This window comes from Equus caballus, chromosome 7, assembly GCF_041296265.1.
Source record: "Equus caballus isolate H_3958 breed thoroughbred chromosome 7, TB-T2T, whole genome shotgun sequence".
Lineage (NCBI taxonomy): Eukaryota > Metazoa > Chordata > Mammalia > Perissodactyla > Equidae > Equus > Equus caballus.
The window spans coordinates 54018379-54040433 of NC_091690.1; the positions used below are offsets into that span (position 1 = coordinate 54018379).

At 39.4% G+C, this 22055-nt stretch overlaps 1 protein-coding gene and 1 pseudogene across 1 annotated transcript; both read left to right on the top strand.

The window, feature by feature from the left end:
* The first annotated feature begins 1622 nt into the window (after nt 1-1622).
* On the top strand, nt 1623-14303 carry LOC100062381 (zinc finger protein 431). The gene is made up of 5 exons (XM_070275001.1): nt 1623-1865; nt 6395-6521; nt 11467-11562; nt 12170-12252; nt 12759-14303. The coding sequence occupies exons 1-5, from the start codon at nt 1623-1625 to the stop codon at nt 14202-14204; spliced, it is 1995 nt and encodes a 664-aa protein (XP_070131102.1). The 3' UTR covers nt 14205-14303.
* Nucleotides 21141-22055, top strand: OR7G3P (olfactory receptor family 7 subfamily G member 3, pseudogene; annotated as a pseudogene).

Consider the following 22055-nt stretch of genomic DNA (forward strand, 5'->3'; position numbering starts at 1 on the left):
TAGTGTTGTTTCTTTTACATTCCTGGCATTTAGAATAGTGCCTGGTATACAGTAGGCACTCAAGAAATATTTATTCAATGAATGATAATTGCCCTGTAAAAAGATGCAACAATTTAGACTTTCCTAGGCAGTGGAACCACTCTACTGAAATTTCCAAATACTTGTATCTTTCTGGATATTTAGGAAATATCAAGAAAGTGGGATTAGGGTAAACAGGGTGTATTTGGTTTATCAATAATCCTACACTTGAATCGTAATTAGTCTTTGGGTGGTGAACATGATGTAATCCACACAGGAATGGAAATAGAATGATGTATACCTGAAATTTATATGTTATAAACCAATGTTACCGCAATAAAAAAAAATCCTACACAAAGTTGACTGTAAATCTAATCAAGAAGAACAGGGTGTGTCTTTTAATCCTTTAGTCCTTTCAATTGTATCAGTAGATAAAAATCAGTGATTGTGCATTTCTCCAGGCAGAAAGCATGCTGTTACTCAGAAGTGTGTGAATATCAGCCTGGCCCAAACTTTTACCTCGCTGACCTGTGGATTTCTGTGTGTTTTCGTGAGTAATGACTAGAACTTGTGGCAGGGGTTCCCAGCTGCCCTTCACTTTGTAAGATTTTGTGTGTGTGTGTGAGGAAGATTGGCCATGAGCTAACATCTGTGCCAATTTTCCTCTATTTTTTGTATGTGGGATGCTGCCACAGTATGGTTTGATGTGCAGTGTGTAGGTCTGTTCCCAGGATCCAAACCTGAGAACCCCGAGCCACTGAAGTGGGGCACGTGAACTTAACCACTACGCCACTGGGCCAGCCCCATGAAAGAGAATTTTTAACCTGCAAAATGTTTGCTCTTGACTATGGGCATCAGGGTGTGCTTTGAGGTTGGCATATCTTGTGAAATGAAATTTTTCAAGTATTTATGTTGGGTAGATTTTGTTCACAAAGTATGAGGATGGGCCGTTTACTATCTTTTAATCATGCATTCCACTATCAAGGTCAGCTTTGTTCTTTTCGAGAGAGCTCAGCTAATATTACAGCCCCCAATGCTTGAAAGTCAAGACATTCTAAAAAAGAGTAATGCAAACGTTATCAAGGTATGTTCTGAAATTAGAGTTGGATTGACTCTATGTGGAACGAATTTTGATCTCATGTTGTATTAATGAAGTAAATATTTACTTCCCCCCAAACCAGATAAAACATAATGAAGGCAAATTCCGTATCCAGTTTGGTTTAAAATGCAGTGAATTTGGTTACGAAAAGGTATTCTCTTGCAGACGTTGATGCCTTGTTTACTTAAATAGGATTTATCTTATTTTAAAAACTCACTAATAAACTTCATTGCTTTTATCTTTTATTATAATATGTTTTAGTATATATATATGCCTTATAATTTGGTGTGTTCACACCAACAAATTGTTGGGGTGAGATTTTGTTGCCTGTCAGTAGTCCACAAATATTTATGACATGCCTACACTGAGCTTGTTACAATTTGCTCAGTCCCATGGGTATAACAGCAAACAAAATTTATAAAGGTCAGGTCCCCTGGAGTTTACAGTTCAGCTATTAAGCCTAGTTGTAAATAATAGCTGATTGTGAGTTATTTTAAATGACAGCATGTCGGAAAGGGCTCCGTCTAAGGGTTCAGAAAGCCTCTTGGAAAGAAAAGCTATTAAAGCGTCAACCTTAGAAATGATTAGGATACAGCCGGGCAGTGGGCTGGGCTGTGATGGGGCCAGGAAGGAGGAGTGGGTGGAGCGCATTTTAGCAGGAGGGCTTTGCACATGCAAAGTCCCTGAAGCAAATAAGTGCCTGGAGTGTTCCTGGAACCGAGCAAGACAGGACATGGCTGAAATCAAGGTGAACTAAATTGCAAGAGCCCTGACCAATTGACTCGGAACCTTGAAAGCAAGTTAAGGACTCAATTCCAAGGCAGGTGGGAAGCCTTTGGGTGCAGGGGTGTAACGTGATTAGATTTGTGTTTAGCAGAGCAAGCTGCACCTTGAGGAGGGAGCTGGGCTGAATGGAGAAAAGATTAAGGATTAGTAGTAAGGTTCAGGAATGAGCGATGGGAATCTAGATTCTGGATGGTTGCAAAGTAGTACAAAATGATGATTTGGGGGACAGATGGAAGGTGGAATTGATGCTTTGGTGACTTGTTAATGTCTTCACCCAGAGTATTGGACACTTACCATGTGGCTAGCAATGTGCTAGTGACTGGGTATAGGGTTTTAATAAAAAAAGACCACGCTGTTGTACTTTTGGACGTTGCAATCTAGAGGAAGAGAAAGAACATGATTAAGCGGAGAACTAAGTATATAGTTACAAATAGTGACGAGGTCTACATAGGAAGAATAGAGAGAGCTCTTAATAAAATAAGAGGCGGCTGGCTTTATATTGGATATGGGGCTCACAATAAAGGTGATTCTGAGGAAATGACATTTAAATGGGCAGAAAAATAACAAAGAGGAAGATTTATCCATGTGGCAGGGGAGGGGGGAGAGTTCAGTAGTTGGGGAGATTTTCTCTGGAGAAAGCAGTTGAATAATTGATTGGATTTGGATGTTGAGAGAAGGGCGTGGTTCGGGTTACTCTGAGTTTCAATAGATTTGTGATGTGGGGTAGAGTAGAGGAGCCTAGCGAGGAATAGTGTTCGTTTCAAGTGATTGCCGCTGCCTTTTGGGAATGGGGGAGAGAATGTGCCTATATTAAAATTTCAATTGCTGCTGTGGGCTGCTGGAGAGAGTCAAGGATTCTATTAGGTTTTAATAGATTGCAGTCCACAGGAGGGGAGAAAGCCTTGTCAAACAATCATCACTTTCGATTAATTATAGCTGTGGGGTGGCAGTGAAGGGAGGGGTGTGATACCAATGATCCCTTCTGCCTGCCTTGAATACCTACAGCACTAATACTCCTTACTGAGAGTGCAAATGTTTGAAATAAACAGTTTTTTGGGAGGAGATGATAAGTTCCCTAAGTTTCATCAGAGGTGCCTATGAAAATTTTAGATGGCTGTCTTTGAAAAGACACCATGATATATGGATCTTACGCTTAAACTTGAGATCCCAAACTGGAGATTTGGGTGTTACAAGCATAGAGATGGGAATTAAGTTCAAGCGAAAGGATAAATATAGAATGCACAAAATAAGGCAAGAAATAGGGGCCAGGACTGAGCCTGGGGGACAGTCAACAGTGGGAGAGGAGCTTTCCAAGGAGCCTGAAAGAGAGTGGCTAGAGAAGTAATATGACAACCCGGAGATGGTGGTCTCAAAAGCCCAGGGAAGAGAATCATTTCTAGAAGACACTAAGGATAAAATTTTCCTGAGAGACCAACTAAGTCAAAGACAGAAATGCATTCACTGGATTAATTCTCTTAAATCCTTGGCAATTTTGGCAGAGTAGTGTCAGTGAAGTGGTGGTGGGATGAAAACCAGGTTGGAATATATTGAGAGGTGAGGAAATGGGGAGAGTGTGAGGGTAGATTACTCTTTGAAGAAGCTGAAGATAAAGAGGCACAGAGATTGAGCAGTAACTGGAGAGCTAAGTGGGGCCCAAGGCATGAATTTGTTTCAAAATGGGAGGTATTCGATTATGTTTTGATGTTAAAGGGATAAGTATAGTGGGGTAGAAGCTGATGGTGATGGAAAGGAAGAACTAATAAAGAGCTAATAAAAGCAAGCTTTTTGAGAAGATAGGAAAGGATTAGACTAGTGGTTCCTAACAGGGGCAACTTTGCCCCCTAGGGGACATTTGGCAATACTTGGAGATGTTTTTTATTTTACACCTAGAGGAGATACTACTGACATCTAGTGGGTAGATTACAAAGATGCTGCACAGGATGGTGCCCCCATAACAAAGAAGTATCCAGCTCCAAATATCAGTAGTGCCAAAGATAGAAAACATTGGCAGAGCAAAGTAGGACATATCGGCTTTAGATAAGAATGCAGACTTCTTGTTTGCAAAGTGAAAGAAAAAAGAAACCATGCTGTTGTGGGATGACTTTTGAATTAGTGGCAAGAGCTAAGAAATCCTTCTCATCATTGTTAATCATTTCTCTGTGAAGGAAGATGGAAGATCATTCGTTATTGAAAAGGGAATGTTGAGACCATACGAGATTCAAAATCCTGGAGAAATTCTGAAAATGTCTTTGGATAACGAGATTAAATTGCCTGGTGAACTTTGCTTTCCTTTTAGTGTTGAGAGCTCATTTAGAGTAGATGGGCTTAAATTTGTAGTGGTTCACATATAACTGGTTGGGTAGGAATTACCCAGGCAGGATAGGCAGATGGTTGGAATTATCCAGGGCAGGTGTTATAATAGGACAGAGAGAGAGAGGAATTTAAGGTTTTGAAAAACATATTGAAATGATGGGCCATGGCATTTTCTATGTAGTGCCAAGGAAATGTGGATTATAAATAGCAATATAGTGGAAGAATGGACAGAATAGAGGCCTCTATGAGGTAAGAGAACAGATATAGTACAGGTTAAAAAGTGAATAGGGTGGAAATATAGCAGTTGTGTTCAGAGTGGGATGTTGGTCTTTTTACCTTGGAGAGGGGAAGAACCTCGGGTGATGATAAGTTCAAAGTATGTGTCTGAAATGAGGAAGCCATGTGATATTTGCTAGTTTATGACCAAGCACATAGAATCATCTTGAATCGAGGCAGGCCTGGGAGTCAAAATGAAGCATGACAGTCGGGTGCCAATGACTTTAATAAGTCAGGTTGTCAGTGTTGGTGTCAATAAGTCGGTGGTGGTGTCAATTCAGATAAGAAGCCAGTGAAGTGCCTCAGTGGAGGTGGGATTTTTGATAAGTGGTGGGTTATGTGGTTTGATATGTGGAGGATATACATTAGGAATGGGGAAGGTAAAGAACGTCTACCATATTTCTTTGAGATTGTACATGCCACGCAAACCAAAGCCCCAGGATGAAAGACAGCTTGAATCTGAAAGGGATACGTACTGGATGCACTACGATGGAATTGTCCTCAACGCAAAGGAGAAATGGAAAGCCTGTGAACTCTCTTGTTAATATGTATTTCAGAGCCCTGCTTGGTGTGGACCATAGTAGCAAGAAAAGGAGCATCCTGGTCCTCCTAGTTGCTGTCTGGGCATATTACTCACAGACTTGCAAAATGGCAGCCACACTTCTGTCTGGTATGTTTGGTGAGTTCCTAAGGTGGATACACTTCACTATGATTAGGTGATCTCTCCACCTTAAAGTGGGCACAAAGGAAGGGAGCTGAATAGCCACAGAGAAGGATGGGAAAGAAGGGCTGAAATGAGAGGAGGTGAGTGTGTAGCTCCATGGACCCTTGGAGCCCCAGAATTTGCTCATGTCTGATTCAAAGCCTTTTGCAATTTTGGAGGAAGCACAAATGTGCATGGCAGAGAGGGGAAAGAAAATTTATGAATGGCATGTCATTATCCAATCGATTTGTTTCATGAAGTTGGGAAAGATAGTAAGTCCACCTTTCTGAATTTCAATGTCATTGCTAAGAAAATTGTGACTATATGTCCATTCACCGTGGGTATCAAGGCAACCTATTTTATGGCTCTGGATGGGGCAGGTTGCTCTGGCTAATATTCATTGTGTGTGTGTATGTGTGACTGAATTGATGTTGGGCAATTTTTTTAGGCTTGTGAATGTTACAGTATTGGATCTGCCTAGACTCTTATGTCACCCTCTCCTCTTAGCTCTGCCTATTAAGGACCCTGGCTGTGCCCATGAGAGGATTACAGAGGTGGAAAACTTCCACTCTGGGTTACAAGTGAGTCAAGATCTTTTTTCTTTCTTCTAAAATACATTCCTGTCCCCTGTGGTGAATGCGTCTCCTTCTAACACCACCCAACCTGCATCTTGAGACTTCCAATGGTGGTTCAGGGACTTCCAACAGAATTCTTCCACCACCCTACTATTTACAATTTTTTTAGGCATCCTTCCTACTTAGTGCTGTTAGGGAAAGTAAAAGAAAGATATAAGATTGTCGGAGCCTCAAAAAATGGATGATCACTCTGTGGGAAATAATTTATTCACTTAGCAAGTATTTCTCTCATGCTTGCAATGTGTTCAGGCCTGTGTTGGATCCTGGAGATAGAAGAAAGTAAAACGGTAAAAGGCCTCAGGCTAGAAGTGGAGAGAGACATTTCATCATATGTTAGAGATGCTTTAAATTCTTGAGACTGGATGAGATCATTTAAAGAGCGAGCAGGAATAGAGAAGGGAAGATTCTGAGAAATGGTTCCTGAGTTAAATGAACAGAGTCCTCAGAATCTTGAAATTACTATGAAACAGGTCTTTCATCCCTAGTGCTATCACCCACGACCCTCTTCCCGGCAGCATTGATGGGTTTGGTTGCTGGTTGAGACAGAATGTGTTGGTATTTTAGAACCTAATAACCTTTGAGGATGTGGCCATGGACTTTACCCAGGAGGAGTGGGCATTGCTGAATCCATCTCAGAGAAAACTGTACAAAGATGTGATGCTGGAGAACTACAAAAACTTGGCTTCCCTGGGTAAGGCTGACACAATCCCTTCCTGTATTTACTGAGCGTGTGTGTGGGTTTCTGGGATGAGTAAGCCCCAGTCACCTAGTGGTACAGACTAGGTTTTTTCGTAGATTTTTACTTTAAAAAATATAGCTGTATTGAGATATAATTCACATATCATAATTTACCCATTTAAATTATACAAAACAATTTTTTTAGTATATTCACAGAGTTGTGCAAGCAACACCACTATCTAATTCCAGAACATTTTCATTGCCTTTCCTCAATTTTCTTTTTTTTTAAGTATTTTATTTTTCCTTTTTCTTCCCCCCCCATACATAGTTGTGTATTTTTAGTTGTGGGTCCTTCTAGTTGTGGCATGCAGGACACCACCTCAGCATGGCCTGACGAGCGGTGCCGTGTCCGCGCCCAGGATTCGAACCAGCAAAACCCTGTGCCGTGGAAGCAGAGCACAAACTTAACCACTTGGCCACAGGGGCTGGCCCCTACTTTCCGTTTCTATAGATTTGCCTGCTCTGAACACTTCTTTTAATGGAATCATATAACGTGGTCTTTTGTGATTGGCTCCTTCCGCTTAGCATAATGCTTTCAAGGTTCATCCATGTTGTAGCACACATCAGTATTTAATTCCTATTTATTGCTGAATCATATTCTCTTAAGTTGGTACCACATTTTGTTTATCCATTCATCAGTTGAAGGACAGTTGGGTTTTTAACACGTTTGCTATTATGAATATTGCTGCTGCAAACATTAACGTACAAGTTTTTGTGTGGACATGTGTTTTCATTACCTTAGGTATATGCCTAGGTGTGGAATTACTGAGTTGTTTGGTAATTCTATGCTTAATATTTTGAGGAACTGCCAAACTGTTTTCCAAACCAACTGTATCATTTTACGTTCCCACCAGCAATGCATGAAATTCCAAATTCTCCACATTCTTACCAACACTTATTGCCTGTCTTTTTTTTGGGGGGGGGGAAGATTATCTCTTTTTGAGGAAGAAAGCTCCTCAAGTGGATGAGCTAAAATCCACTGCCAATCCTCCTCTTTTTGCTGAGGATGATAGGCCCTGAGCTAACATCTGTGCCCATCTTCCTCTATTTTTTTTTTTATATGTGGGATGCCTGCCACAGCATGGCTTGATAAGCAGTGCATAGGTCCACACCCAGGATTTGAACCGGTGAACCCTGGGCCACCAAAGTGGAGCACGGGAAGTTAACCACCATGCCACCTGGCTGGCCCCTGCCTGTCTTTTTAATTATAGCTATTCTAGTGGCTGTGAAATGGTACTTCATTGTGGTTTTATTTGCATTTCCCTAATGATTAATGATGTTGAGCAACTTTTCATGTGTTTATTGGCCATTTGTATATCTTCTTTGGAGAAATGTCCATTTAAATCCTTTGCCCACTTAAAAATCGGATTGCCTTTTTTTCCTACTTTGTTGTAAATGTTCTTTATATATTTGGCATACAAATCTTTTGTTGGATATATGATTTGCAAATATTTTCTCTCATTCTGTGCTGCTTTTTCACTTTCTTGATGGTAACTTATATCATAAAAGTTTGTAATTTTCATAAAGTCAAATTACGTATTTTTTTCTGGATGCTCAATTCTATTCCAATGGCTTATATGTCTATCCTTAGGCATGCTGTTACTTGCTGTTAATTGCTGTAGCTTTGTGTAGTAAGTTTTGAAATTGGGAAGTGTGAGCTCTCCAACTTTGTTTTTCTTTTTCAATTTGTTTTGACTATTCTGGATCTTTTGCATTTTCATGTGAATTTTAGGGTTAGCTTGTCAGTTTCTGCAAAGAATCCAGGTGAGACGTTGTTTAAGGTCACATGGAATCTGTAGATGAATTTGGGTAATAGTGCCATCTTAATAATATTGTTTTCCAATCCATGAACAAAGGCTGTCTTTCCATTTATTGAGGTCTTTAAATTCTGCCAACACTGTTTTATATATATATATATTTTGAGGAAGATTGGCCCTGAGCTAACTGTTGCCAATCCTCCTCTTTTTGCTGAGGTAGACTTGCCCTGAGCTAACATCCATGCCCATGTTCCTCCACTTTATATGTGAGACACCTATCACAGCATGGCCTGCCAAGCGGTGCCATGTGCGCACCCGGGATCCCAACTAGTGAACCCCAGGCAGCTGAAGCAGAACCTGCGCACTTAACCACTGTGCCACCAGGCTGGCCCCTGTTTTATAATTTTTAACATCCAACTCTTACACTTCTTCTGTTAAATTTATTCCTGAGGTTTTTTCCTATGCTATTGTCAATTGAATTGTTTTCTTAACTTCATTTTCAGTATGCTCATTGCTAGTGTATGGAAATACCATTGATATTTTGTGTGCAATCTTGTACATTGCAACTTTGTTGAACTTGGTTATTAGTTCTAATAGTTTTTTGTGGATGCCTTCAGATTTCTGTGAATAGAGATAATTTTTCTTCGTTCCAAAATAGATGGCTTTTATTTCTTTTTCCTTGCCTAATTGCCTGGCTAGAATTTCCAGTATAATTTTGAATAGAGATGACCAGAGTGGACATTCTTTTTTTGTTCCTAATGTTTGGGGAAAAGTTTTCAGTCTTTGTCCATTATAATAGATCATTTTATTTTATTTTATTTTATTTTTTTAAAGATTTTATTTTTTCCTTTTTCTCCCCAAAGCCCCCCCGGTACATAGTTGTGTATTCTTCGTTGTGGGTTCTTCTAGTTGTGGCATGTGGGACGCTGCCTCAGCGTGGTCTGATGAGCAGTGCCATGTCCGCGCCCAGGATTCGAACTAACGAAACACTGGGCCACCTGCAGCGGAGCGCACGAACTTAACCACTCGGCCACGGGGCCAGCCCCTCATTTTATTTTATTTTACTTTTCACTTGTGGAAGATTGTTCCTGAGCTAATCTGTGTGCCCATCTTCCTCTATTTTGTATGTGGGATGCCACCACAGCATGGACTGATGAGCAGTGTGTAGGTCTGAGCCCAGGATCCAAACCTGAGAACCTGGGTTGCCAAAGCAGAGCACACAAACTTAACCACTATGCCACCAGGCCAGCCCCTAATAGATGATTTTAAATCTTTGTCTACTAAATCCAAAATCTGGGTCACTTTAGGAACATTTTCTGATGGTTGCCTTTCTTCCCCTGTATATATGGTATACTGTCCTGTGTCTTTGCATGTGTCCTATTTTTTTTGTTGAAAACAGGACATTTTAGATAATGTATTTTGACAACTTTGGTATTTGATCCCTCTGCCATAAAGGTTTATTGTTGCCAATTTTTGTTTTCTTGTTGGTGTTTATTTGTTTAGTGACTTCCCTAGATAAATGCTGCAAATTCTGTATTTCCTGCAGCATTCAGCCACAGTTTTCTGCTAGCTTTTTTTTTCTTAAGTCCTTGTTTTTATTTTTAAGCCTGCTTCCTAGGAGTCACTACCTGATCATTATAATTTGCTAGTCCACCAATGATTGGTAAAGAGTTTTCTTAAATGCCTTGCCTATATCTCTCCCACCCCTTGCCAAGGAGATCTATGTGAGAATTCCTGCCTTTAAGCTTCAGGCAACTTATAAGGTTTAGCTTTCACTTCTGGCTTGGACAGAGTCTACAAGTCAGCCGAAGCTGAGTGCCTTAGGACTTAGCCCTTCATAAATCTTTCCTGGGCATGTGCACAGCCTTGTTCATGCACACAGACTTTTAGATCCTTGGGAATTTGTTGGAGATTTTCAAAGATTGCTATCATTGTCTAGATCTTCTTGTTTTTCATTCAAATTCCCAGCCAATCTCTTGTTTGCCCTGAGTGAAATCATACCCTTAAGCATTTAGCTATGTTTCTAGCAGATTGCTATTTTTTGGTAGTGCCTTGGGGTAGGAACTTATCTGAGTCAAATCAAATAGCTGCAACATGATGAGAAGAGAGATTTTCTAGGGAGCTGCAAGTTTAGCAATAAAATATTGAACATGCTCTGGAGACTTTTTTTTAAAAGATCTGCAAAAGAGATAAGACCTCTCTGTTGACTCCAAGGCTGCTAGTTTTTAGTTACCATGCCACAGAGCTGGTGAGGAAAGAGTGATGGGAATAATCTCAAGTTAAAGTGTCACAGATCCTGATCTCTTATGAAGTCTCAGTAATTTCTCTTGGATAGACAATTTTCCATTTGTTCTATGGCTTTGGTTTATCTCCAGAGTTCAGGAATGATTGATTCTGGTTGTTTTACCCATCATTTGTTGTTTTAGTGGGAGGATGGGTTAACCAGTGTCCTCATTCTGTCATTCTGGAAGTTCATCTGCTTCAAAACAAAGTCAACCTACAAAAACAGAAACCAGTTTAAGAGGCAAAACATTTCCTTGGGTCAAAGAATTGCAATGCAGGGAGCACCAATTCAGGTAGAAACCCAAATGGTGTCTCGATAACAGGAGAGAGGGGCTCAGGGTTTTTATAGGAAAAAGGGAAGAGGATGAGATAGGCTGTATTAAAGAAGAGTTCATTGGTGCCAGATGAGTAAGGCTACATTTGTGTTTCATAGATTGGCTTGAGATTCTGTCTTCACGCAAAAGGCTAGATTTATACTTCATTGGTTGGTTTGAGATTCAGTCATCTGCAAAGTCAAATTTCATCAATTTTTAAGGACAGAGTGCTCTTGTCCTTACTGACTTCTTAGAATGTTGGTGGTTTGGTCCAGTTTGGGAGATGTGGAAAACAAGACATGCAAGGCAATTCCTCCGAAATGGCTGTTCTGCCTCTATTTTAATATGACTCCACTCATGTCATCTTTCACACTCCCACAGGCTTTACTTTTGTTTTGTCGATTAGCAATTTGTTGTCATTTTGCTGCTCCTAAAGTCACTCTTGCCTATCTTCAGAACCTCAAAGACCAAGGTGTTGCTATAGTTTGTGGCAGTTGTTGTGTACACCAAATGGTTCTCTCACATTTATTGCTCCCCATTGTAGGACATCAACTGAGAAAACCCACCCTGATCACCCAGATGGAGCAAAAGGGTGAAATGGAGACAGTAGAGAGAAGAATTCACCAAGACACCTGTTCAGGTGAGTGCCAGCCATATATGAATGTTTTGCCTACCAGATCTGGTTGGGGTGAGGAGGAGGTACATTATGAAATGTTAAACAGAAAACTTTAAAAAATACTCTTTAAATTGAAGGAGAAAGCAGAGACCATTTGGTGTGAGCTTCCTCGTGTAGTGTCAGCTTTCCCTACTCTTTCACTTTTTACCTATCATTTCATACTTTCCTATGCTCTGAGGGGAAGATAGATCTTTCTGTATGATATTTAAATTTGGAATCATTGTCTAATTCTTGCCATTTTACAAATATAATAGCCTTTGCCTGTCAATGTAATTTTCAATCATGAAAGAACCATTCTTTAGTATTACGCAAAATACTAAACCATGTAAGTATTCTTCCTTTGATCATGAATTCGTGGTTCTCTCACATTGTTTTCCCAAGTTTAGCATAAATATTTGAAGAGAAATCCACCTGAGTCTCACTTTCTTTGTCACCATCATCCTACCATTTCCTACTCTAGCCACCTGGTTAGGTTTCCCATTTGTTTCAGATTGGGTTTGGGCTCTAACTGCTTTTGTCAACATATTGTCATCATGTCTTTTCCAAAACTTATTTTCCCCAATCTGTTCAGATGGGATGATTCTCCTTCAAACTAAACAATCACAACATAAACAAGATATTTTGGAGGAAGAAACATTCAGTGTCAAGAGGGAGGTAAGGTTCACATGGGATAATTTCTTGTCCTCCATATTAGAAGTCCAGAATTCCATATGATAGAAAAGGAGCACATGAACTATTAGGGTAATTTGAGGCAAGTGATACCACGTTTGTTTGACCAACAGAAAGCGGGAGATTCTCTAAATATCATTAATTTGAAGGAAACTTGTAACCTAGCACACAAAATGGTTACAGAGAATCCTCAAAGTAAATATTTTCATAATGGAGATTAGATATTAAATGCTTAAAATATAGTTCACTCTAAGACAATTGTATGTTAAAACTCTGTTGAAGAGACTTCGATGGAGCTATTTGGTATAGCATTCAGCTTATTCAAGCTGATAAACTCACTCAGAAACTTTGCACATTCACTATGAAAATGTTAAGTAAACTCTAATGCTAATAAAGTGTTAGACATGTCAGAATTTATGGGAAGGGAAATTCTCCATCAATATAATGAATATGATAACTCATGATCATAACTCAATATTTTTTATCAAAAGGAGCAAACTCATGGAGGCAAATCCATTGAATGGTGTGAAATTGTTGAAGCCTTGAGCTTGAAATCCAGTATTACTCAGAGTCAGAGAATTCATCCTGGAGAGAAACCCCATCAATGCCTTGACTCTGGGAAAGCCCTCACAGATTGTTCACATCTTAAGCCACATGACAAAATTCTTCATGGGGAAAAATCCTGTGAATATAAGAAAGATGAAAATACCTTCATCAAGAGCTCTTATGTAGCTGTGCGCAAGAGACAACATACAAGAGAGAAATCCTGTGACTACAGTGTCTGTGGGGAAGTCTTAACTTCAACCTTAGACCTTAAGAAGCATAAAAAAACTCACAGGGAGAAATCCTTTCAATGTAGTCAATGTGGTAAAGTATTACAGAACCACTCATCCATGAAGTTGCACATGAGAACCCACACTAGAGAAAAATGTTTTAAATGTAATCAATGTGAGAAAACCTACAGCTCAACCTCTTACCTTACACGGCACAAAAGAATTCATACTGGGGAGAAGCCCTATGAATGCCGTGACTGTGGAAAAACTTTCAGGGATAGCTCACTTCTCAGACAACATCAAGGAATTCATTCAAAAGAAAAACCCTACAAATGTAATCAGTGCAGCAAAACCTACAGTAGGAGCTCTGCGCTGACTGTGCACAAGGCAATACATACTGGAAAGAAACCCTATACATGTGATGATTGTGGGAAAACCTTCAGTATTCTCCCATACCTTAGAAGACATGAGAGAATCCACACTGGAGAGAAATCCTTTAAATGTAGTCACTGTGGAAAAGAACTAAGTAGTCAGTCATCCCTAAAGACACACCTGAGGATACATACCGGAGAGAAACCTTACAAGTGTGATCAATGTGGAAAAACTTTTAGAATGAGCTCTAATCTTATTGTGCACAAGAAAATCCATACTGGAGAGAAACCCTGTAAGTGCAATGACTGTGGGAAAGCCTTCAGGGATCGCTCATGCCTTAAAGAACATGTGAGAATTCATACTGGAGAAAAACCCTTTTTGTGTAATCAATGTGGAAAAGCCTTCAGGATAAAATCTTTCCTGATTTTGCACAAGAAAATTCACATGAGAATGAAAGAATATGAATGTAAGGAATGTGGGAAAGTCTTCAGTGGTCTCTTATGTCACAGGAGACATATGAAATGTCATACCAGAGAAAAGAAACCCTTTAAGTGTAGTGAGTGTGGAAAAGCCTTTAGGAGGCGTGTATCCCTTACAATACACATACGAACTCACACTGGAGAGAAACCCTATGAGTGCGATCAATGTGGGAAAACCTTCAGTGTAAGGAGTAATCTTACTGTGCACAAGAGAGTACACACTGGAGAAAAACCCTATAAATGTAATGTCTGTGGGCAAGCTTTCAGTAAACTCGTATCCCTTAGGCATCATGAGAAAACTCATGCTGGATAAAACTCCTAATGACATCCATGTAGAATAGCTTCCAGTGAACTCCTAGTCTAGTCCTTAAGTTGTGCTTAGAAATGATTTATGTACTTATACATTTCATGTCTCTTAATCTATCATTTCCTAACACAAGGTCCGTAATGAATCTTCCCACCAGGATTGTGGATGGTTAAGTCCTCCTTGAAATTCTGTACTTTTTACAGCACACTCTCTTGTTTGCATTTAAGATATCTAAAACTAGTGTACAACTCCATGAAGTTTTACAAGGTAGAACACATCTATATTTGCTACACACATTGGTCAGGAAAACAAATATTATCACCACCCAAGAATCATCCTTTAATGGTCCCTTTCAATCACTAATCACCCTGATTCCTACTACCAGAATGTAGGTACTGTATGGAATCATGCATTTTTAACAGTTTTATTGAGAGATAATTTACATACCAGAAAGGTCACTAATTTGAAGTGGAAAATTCAATGATTTTAGTATATTTGCAGAGTTATATGCATTCTTTTACCTAATCATATGTAACATTTGTGCCTGGCGTTTTTGCTCAACTTTGTTTTTGTTGAGTAAATATTTAGGAGTACAATTTCTGGGGCATAAGGAATACATATGGTCACATATGTTCAATACTAAATCAACTAATTTTCCAAAGTGGCACTAATTTACATTCCTACTATCTTGCCAATATTTCACATTGTTTTTTTTCATTTTGGCCATTTTGATGAGTATGTAGTACTTTTGTGTTTAACTTTTGTGTTTAAAATTTTTAACTTTTTATTGAACTACTTTTACACTTGCAAACGTTTGAAATAATAGTACAGAGAGTTCTTGTATATCCTTCAGAGTTTCCCAATATTAATGCCAACAATTTATCAATTGCTTCCTTTACAGTTTGTAGTTTTTTGGTGATCTGCTTAAGATTGTTGTTTCGAATGTCTTTTTTTTGAGGCAACCTCCAAAAACCTGCCTAGGTAACTAGTAAATTGGTTTCTGTGCTCCCTCTTTCCTACAATAGGCCTAACCTCATTCATGAAGGGACTTTAATTAAGAAAAGATAAATATTTCTTGCAGTGACTTTGTGGAGATGGACTCATGATACATTCTCTGCATCCCTGAGTCTCTGGTCCTGTGGGGGATTATACCACTCAGGTTCTCTAGTCTTCTAGTGATAATTTCTGACTCAGAAATCTGACACTTGGTCTAAGGAGAAGTCCACCAGTTCCCTTAAGGTCAGACCTAAAAATCCAAAGATGAGGTTCCCTGCCTGGAAGTGAGAGGAAACATGGGAAGAGAATGACATATACCTGTCTTCTCAAGGTCAGGAGTCAGCCATCCAGGAGTTCTCCTTTTCTATGAGCTATGCTCCTTAAGGATTTGAACTGACTTGGGGAAGAAATGACAGTACAAATTTGGCTAATGAGGAGCTTGGGAAATTGAGCCTCCAGAGCCAAAGAGACTTCAAATAGTCTACCTATGACCACTCCACTCAACAGCCCTGCTCAGATCAGGAAGCCACTCACCTGAGTCTCCTTCCTGAGATGATCCCTCTTGCGAGGAATCCAGTTGCCTTGCTTGGTCCATCTGTCATTTTGGGGGACAGATTTCCTATTTATATCCTTCAATATTCAGAGGAGAGGTAAATTACTCTGATGGCTCCAAGGTAATCAGAGGTCCCCCAATAAATTCTGTGAGAAATTGAACAGATGTTTGTTTTTTTTTTTTTTAACCAACCTATCCAGAGGACAACAAAGAGGTAAGAGAATGTTCAGTGGGATTGTTATAAGTGAGATTCCAAACTAATTTTTGACCCTCTTCTTGATCTATTTGCTTTCCCTCTTTCATCCAATTTGCAATCAGCTTTCATTATTTCTGGCTTCTACTCTATCTTGTTAATTCCAAGGACTCTTTCCCCACCTGAGCGTGAATTAGCCCCTTCAGAAATTGAACAGGTATTCTACAGTTCTTTCATTTCTCTCATTTTTTTGGCAGTGAGTGGGGCTGGAGTGAAGTGAGTTTGGCTTCTCAATTTTCCCATTCCTGGTTACAGATGTCATCCTTCGAGGACAAATCAAATCTCACCCTTATTTCTTTTCTGTGAGGACTCTGGGAGAGGAGGCTGAGACCCATTAGTCTGGCTATCCAGTGTTTCTTTGAAAACTCCAAAACAAATCATCGTGAAATATTTTAAACCATCAGAACAGCACCGTGAGCAGAAAAACAGCCATACAACCGCCTTCTGGATTAATGCTGACTCTTTGCCATATTAGTTTCAGACTTTTAAAATAAAGTATTATACATACATATGAAGTCCTCTTTACTACTATTTCTCTCCTTCCCTTCCCAGAGCTTTACCACTCTGGAATTTGATGATTATTTGCCATGCTTAGTGTACCGCTATTATTGCATGTGAATGTATCTCTATAGATACTTCTCTATTGTAGAAGAAAATCATATCAAACCCAAATGACCATTGATGTGAGACTATGTTAAGATTCATGAACCTGACCTGCTTGTATTAATCTTGATAAATTTCAGACACATGGTGTGAAACCAAAAACAAAGTTGCCAAATTAAATATGTATTATACCATGTATAATAAATATGAACATGTAATCTGTAACATCACATAAACAGAATGTTTATAGATAGATCATTACTCATATAAAACACTCCAGAGGACTGATCCACGTGAAGTTCAGTATCATGGTAACACCTGGTGAGGGAAGATCAGTATTGATTATGCAAGAACACACTGGGGCTTTAAGGAGATCTGCATTGTTTTATGAAAAAGAAAAAGTGAAGTAAATTTGGCACAATATTTGAATTTGATCATGCTGGCTGGTGAGTTTAAGCCCCATTTATTGTCATTCTTTGTACTTTATGGGATGCTTAAAATATAACCTTTTAAAACATAAAAATAAACAGTAGAGGCCTGCCTCATGGCCAAGTGGTTAAATTTATTCATGCTCCACTTCAGTGGCCTCAGTTTGTGGGTTTGGATCCCAAGTGTGGACATACTACTCATCAGGCATGCTGTGGAGGCATCCTACATACAAAGTAGGGAAATATTGGCACAAATATTAGCTCAGGGCGAATCTTCCTCAAGCAAAAAAAAAAGAGGAGGATTGGCAATGGATGCTAGCTCACGATGAATCTTCCTTACCAGAACCAAACAAAGAAACAAACCAAAAATGATAGTTGGGGCCTGGCCCCATGGCCTCGTGGTTAAGTTTGGCGTGCTCTGCTTCAGCAGCCCAGGTTCGCAGGTTCAGATCCTGGGTGCGGAAATACACCACTTGTCAAGCCATGCTGTGGTGGTGACCTGCATACAAAATAGAGGAAGATTGGCACAGATGTTAGCTCAGGGTGAATCTTCCTGAGCAAAAGTAAATAAAAAATAAACAACAGTTAATCATTTTAAATTTACATAAATTTCACCTTGCTGTAGCTGTCATTGTATTTGTTGCCTTTCCCCTTTAATAATTTTTTACTTTAATTTTATACCCCTAGAACTAATATAAGTGTTTTAGTTTTGAATATTTAAAGAAATTATGATGAATATTTAAAAAATTAAGGATGATGAAATAGTCTTAAAATAGTATAAAATAGCATTAGAATAATGTGGCATAACATAGCTATGCCTTAAGTTTTGTTATCTATTCTCATCCTGATGTTTATTTGGGTTATTTCCTCCTCTACTTCATTATACTAAGAGGGCTCCCAGTGGGATTTGAGCACATCCCTCCTTTCTCACCGCTGGGACATTGTTCTTGGAGTGTCCTCTCTCCTTTTCCCCTGCTTCCTCTTTCACTCAGTCTCACCTTCAAATTTCCTTCTAGGCATCAAGACTTGTCCACAGCTAAAACCAAAAATGATGGAAATCAATGCAGGGCCCTATGTGCTGAGCGCTGTGCTTGATGCTTTCCATCTATTCATTTCTCATTCCTGCAGTACCTCTGTACACTTTTTAACAGTACTTCCCATTAGAAAAATGAGAGAATTCTATCTGTTCAGGGAATTTCAGGGACCTTCCCACATCACAGATTCATGTCACAATTAGAGGAATCACGATTGAACCCAGGATTGTCTGAGTTCAAGTCTTACCCATATATGCTTGACATTATCAAGATCTCTTGTCTTTCTCCGGGAAACAGTCAACTTGCTGCACAGAGCTTCAATTTGTGAAGCAAAGGGCTTGGATTAGGTGGAATCAGTGCACATGTGAATCAATGATTTATTTGACTGAGACACCATTACAGAAATGACTTTAACTCATTAATTCATAAGAACAGTAGCAGATGCTTGGACACACCAATCTTTTACTCCCGCTTTTGGGAGTTCCAGGATCTCCCAATTTCTCAAGAATCAGAATAAGCCAGAGGGGATAGGAGTGGCCTGGAGCTGGCCGTGAGTTGGTCCTCACAGGACTTCTCACCTGAACCAGGGACCGAGGTGGCTGAACCAGTAATAATAGGAGGGAGGATCCGATCTGTGGCTTACTCTACGTTTTCTTTCTCTCTTTTTTAAAATTGAGGCATAATTGATATATTGTATTAGTTTTCAGTGTACAACAGTATGCAACACAATGATTTGATATATGTATATATTGCAAAATGACAGAATAAGTTTAGTTGACATCCATCACCACTCATAGTTACACATTTTTCTTTCTTGTGATGAGAACTTTTGAAAATTTTTTTATATTGTCTATGGTACAAATGAAAGACATGGGTCAAGACAAAAATAGAGGGAGGGACCTCTACTGCTGGATAAAGACTGATTAATTTTCATTCTCAGAAACTGCAAGAAGAAAGGAAAAATGATGGGAGTGAAAGACACTGATGAGATACCTATGAAGGAAGTAAAAAAAAGGCAAACAGATCTATCCAGACTATTAATGTATGCATGGAGATTAACTGTAATGACTCCCATTAATATTTGAATGTTTTTGCAGTTAATTATCCCTCCTTTTTTTAACCTCCATTCATGTGGTCAAAGACTATTAAGCAGAAAAGGTCATGTATATTTGTGTAAGAAATTACCTGTGAGGAAAATGTAAGGAACTTCCAAAACTGAGTGTCTTATTTTCTCTCCCACACATAAAGATAATCAGATAAAAAAGTACTAACATTTTACTATTTGCATGTACTATGACAAACGTTTTGCATTTATTGTTGTAAGTCCCATCATTATCCTGAAAGTATAATTATCAGAGCATATTTGATTCTATTTCACTTCTGTCTCTTCATCCACCATTCTGGGGCCTTTGTTAAGTGGCCTGGATATCAGGAGTAGCTAATTAAGAGATACTTTCTCTCTAGGACTCTGAGGATGTCACACAAATATTGTTATTTTATTTGCTTAAGGTTCCTTATATATTATCTCTCACACTATTCTGTTATGGTAAATAAATGCTTCACTCTAGTTTCCAAGGGGGACATTTTAGCCTTCAGATAATAAAGAGAAAATTGCATCATCATATTTTCCCAGCATACTTATCTTTCCTTAATGGAAAGTATCAAAGAATTTGTGGACACATTTTAAATCCACCACATTTGTGACTAAAAATGCCATATGTTCCAAATGATACAACTGTAAGACTGTGGAGCCCCTATCAGCCTGGGTTCCTAAGTGACTCTGTGGAGCAGAAGACCTGTGCCCAGTGTCTGTTAAAATCGTTCACATATACACACGTCTAATGCATGACAGATTCACACAAGCCTTCCTTTGGTCAGGCAGCATTCTCTAGTCTTGACTGATCTCAGGTCCTGCAGGTGTACCCTGTTTTGGTGTTGTCAGACAGTAAACACTGTGGGATCATGGGAACACAGGGGACTCAAGACCAAGGCATTGACAGACATAGACCATCTTTCATGCCAAATTTAAGGGAGATATGAGAGTGCTAGTTTCATTTCAGAAGGACTCAGGAGGCAATTTGAGGAGGCTTTCACTGGCCAAAGATAGGACAATTGGAGAATCAATCTGAATAACAACTTCAATGTATTGAAATATATCAAATACATTTAAAATTAGTTCATGAAGACATAGTGTTCATCTTTAGATAATGCTGAAAGCCAATTTATCATATTAAAAAGTGGCTAATACAGGAATGAAGATGTATTCTGCTTTTCTTATAAGAACTCTATGTCAGAGTGATCACCTATTTGATTAGGGAAAGTTCCTCTTTATGGAAGTATTTCAGCCAACAAATGAAGCGTGAATTAGGATGTCACCATTTTGCAACTCCTGAAGAATTAATGGATCCAGGCAATAATTACCAGAAGCAGGATAAACAGACACTACGTACTTCCTCGTGAAAATACTTAAGGATGTTTGCCAGAAATTGAACCTAAATGTAGTCAAGCTTCTAGACTAGAGGTAGGAAGATTTTTCTAGCAAAGAGCCAGAAAGTGAAGATTTTAGGTCTTGTGGGCCGTATGACGTCTGTCACAAGAATTCAACTCGGATGTTGTAACACGCAAGCCACCATGGACAATACATAAGGGAATGGCTGTGTTTCAGTAAACCTTTATTTACCAAAAGAAATAGGAGGCTGGATTTTGCCCACTGGCTGCATTTTCCCAAACTCTATTCTAGAAATCAGCCTTAGTAATTTTATTTTGTGATTATTGTTTGCTTGGAAGCATCTTAAAGCAGAGGACAGTATTTCATTCTAATTTTCTTCTCATCGAGTCCCCATACGTGACAACGAATAGATGAAAAATAAAGACTTGGGATAGGGAGCGGTGCAGGGGGAAGAATCATGGGAATATAAAGCTGGAAACGGAGAGGAAAGGAAGAGGGAAGAGCAGCAGGAGAAAATATCTGTAACTGATTTGATTCCAAAATATAGACAAGATTAAGGAAGTTTCTCTTAAGTTTTGTTTTCTTGTCACCTCCATCGTTTTTTTTTAATCAGGGCTATCAACAATATGAAATCAGGAAATCTCTCTGAGACTGCAGCATTCCTCCTCCTGGGACTGTCAGAGGATTCAGAACTGCAGCCTCTCCTATTCTGCCTGTTCCTGTCCATATACCTGGTCACTGTGCTTGGGAACCTGCTTATCATCTTGGCCATCATCTCTGACTCCCACCTCCACACCCCAAGGCACTTCCTCTCTAATTTGTCTTTCATCGATATCTGTTTCACCACCACCGCAATCCCAAAGATGCTAGTGAACATTCAGACACAGAGGAAAATCCATCAGTTACACAGCCTGTCTCACTCAGATCTGCTTTTTCTTAACTTTTGCTGGATTGGAAAATGGAATTCTGGTAATGATGGCCTATGATCGATTTGTGGCCATCTGTCACCCACTGAGGCACAATGTTATCATGAACCCCAAACTCTGCGGGCTTCTGATCCTTCTTTCCTTCCTTATTAGTGTTCTGGATGCCCTGGTGCATACTTTGATGGCAGGCAGCTGTCCTTCTGCATAGACCTGAACATTCTCCACTTTTTCTGTGAACTAGCTCATGTTCTGAAGCTCGCCTGTTCTGATACCCTCATCAGTAACATCCTCGTATATTTAGTGACCAGCCTGTTGGGTGTTGTTCCTCTCTTTGGTATAATCTTCTCCTAGACTCAAATTGTCTCCTCTGTCCTGAAAATCCCATCAGCTGGTGGAAAGTATAAGGCATTTTCCATCTGTGGGTCACACTTAATAGTTGTTTCCTTGTTCTATGGGACAGGTTTTGGGGTGTACCTTAGTTCTGCACCTACTCACTCCTCCAGGAAGACTACAATAGTATCAGTGATGTACACGGTGGTCACCCCTATGATTAACCCCTTTATCTACAGTCTAAGAAACAAAGACATGATGGGGACTTTGACGAAACTCATCTCT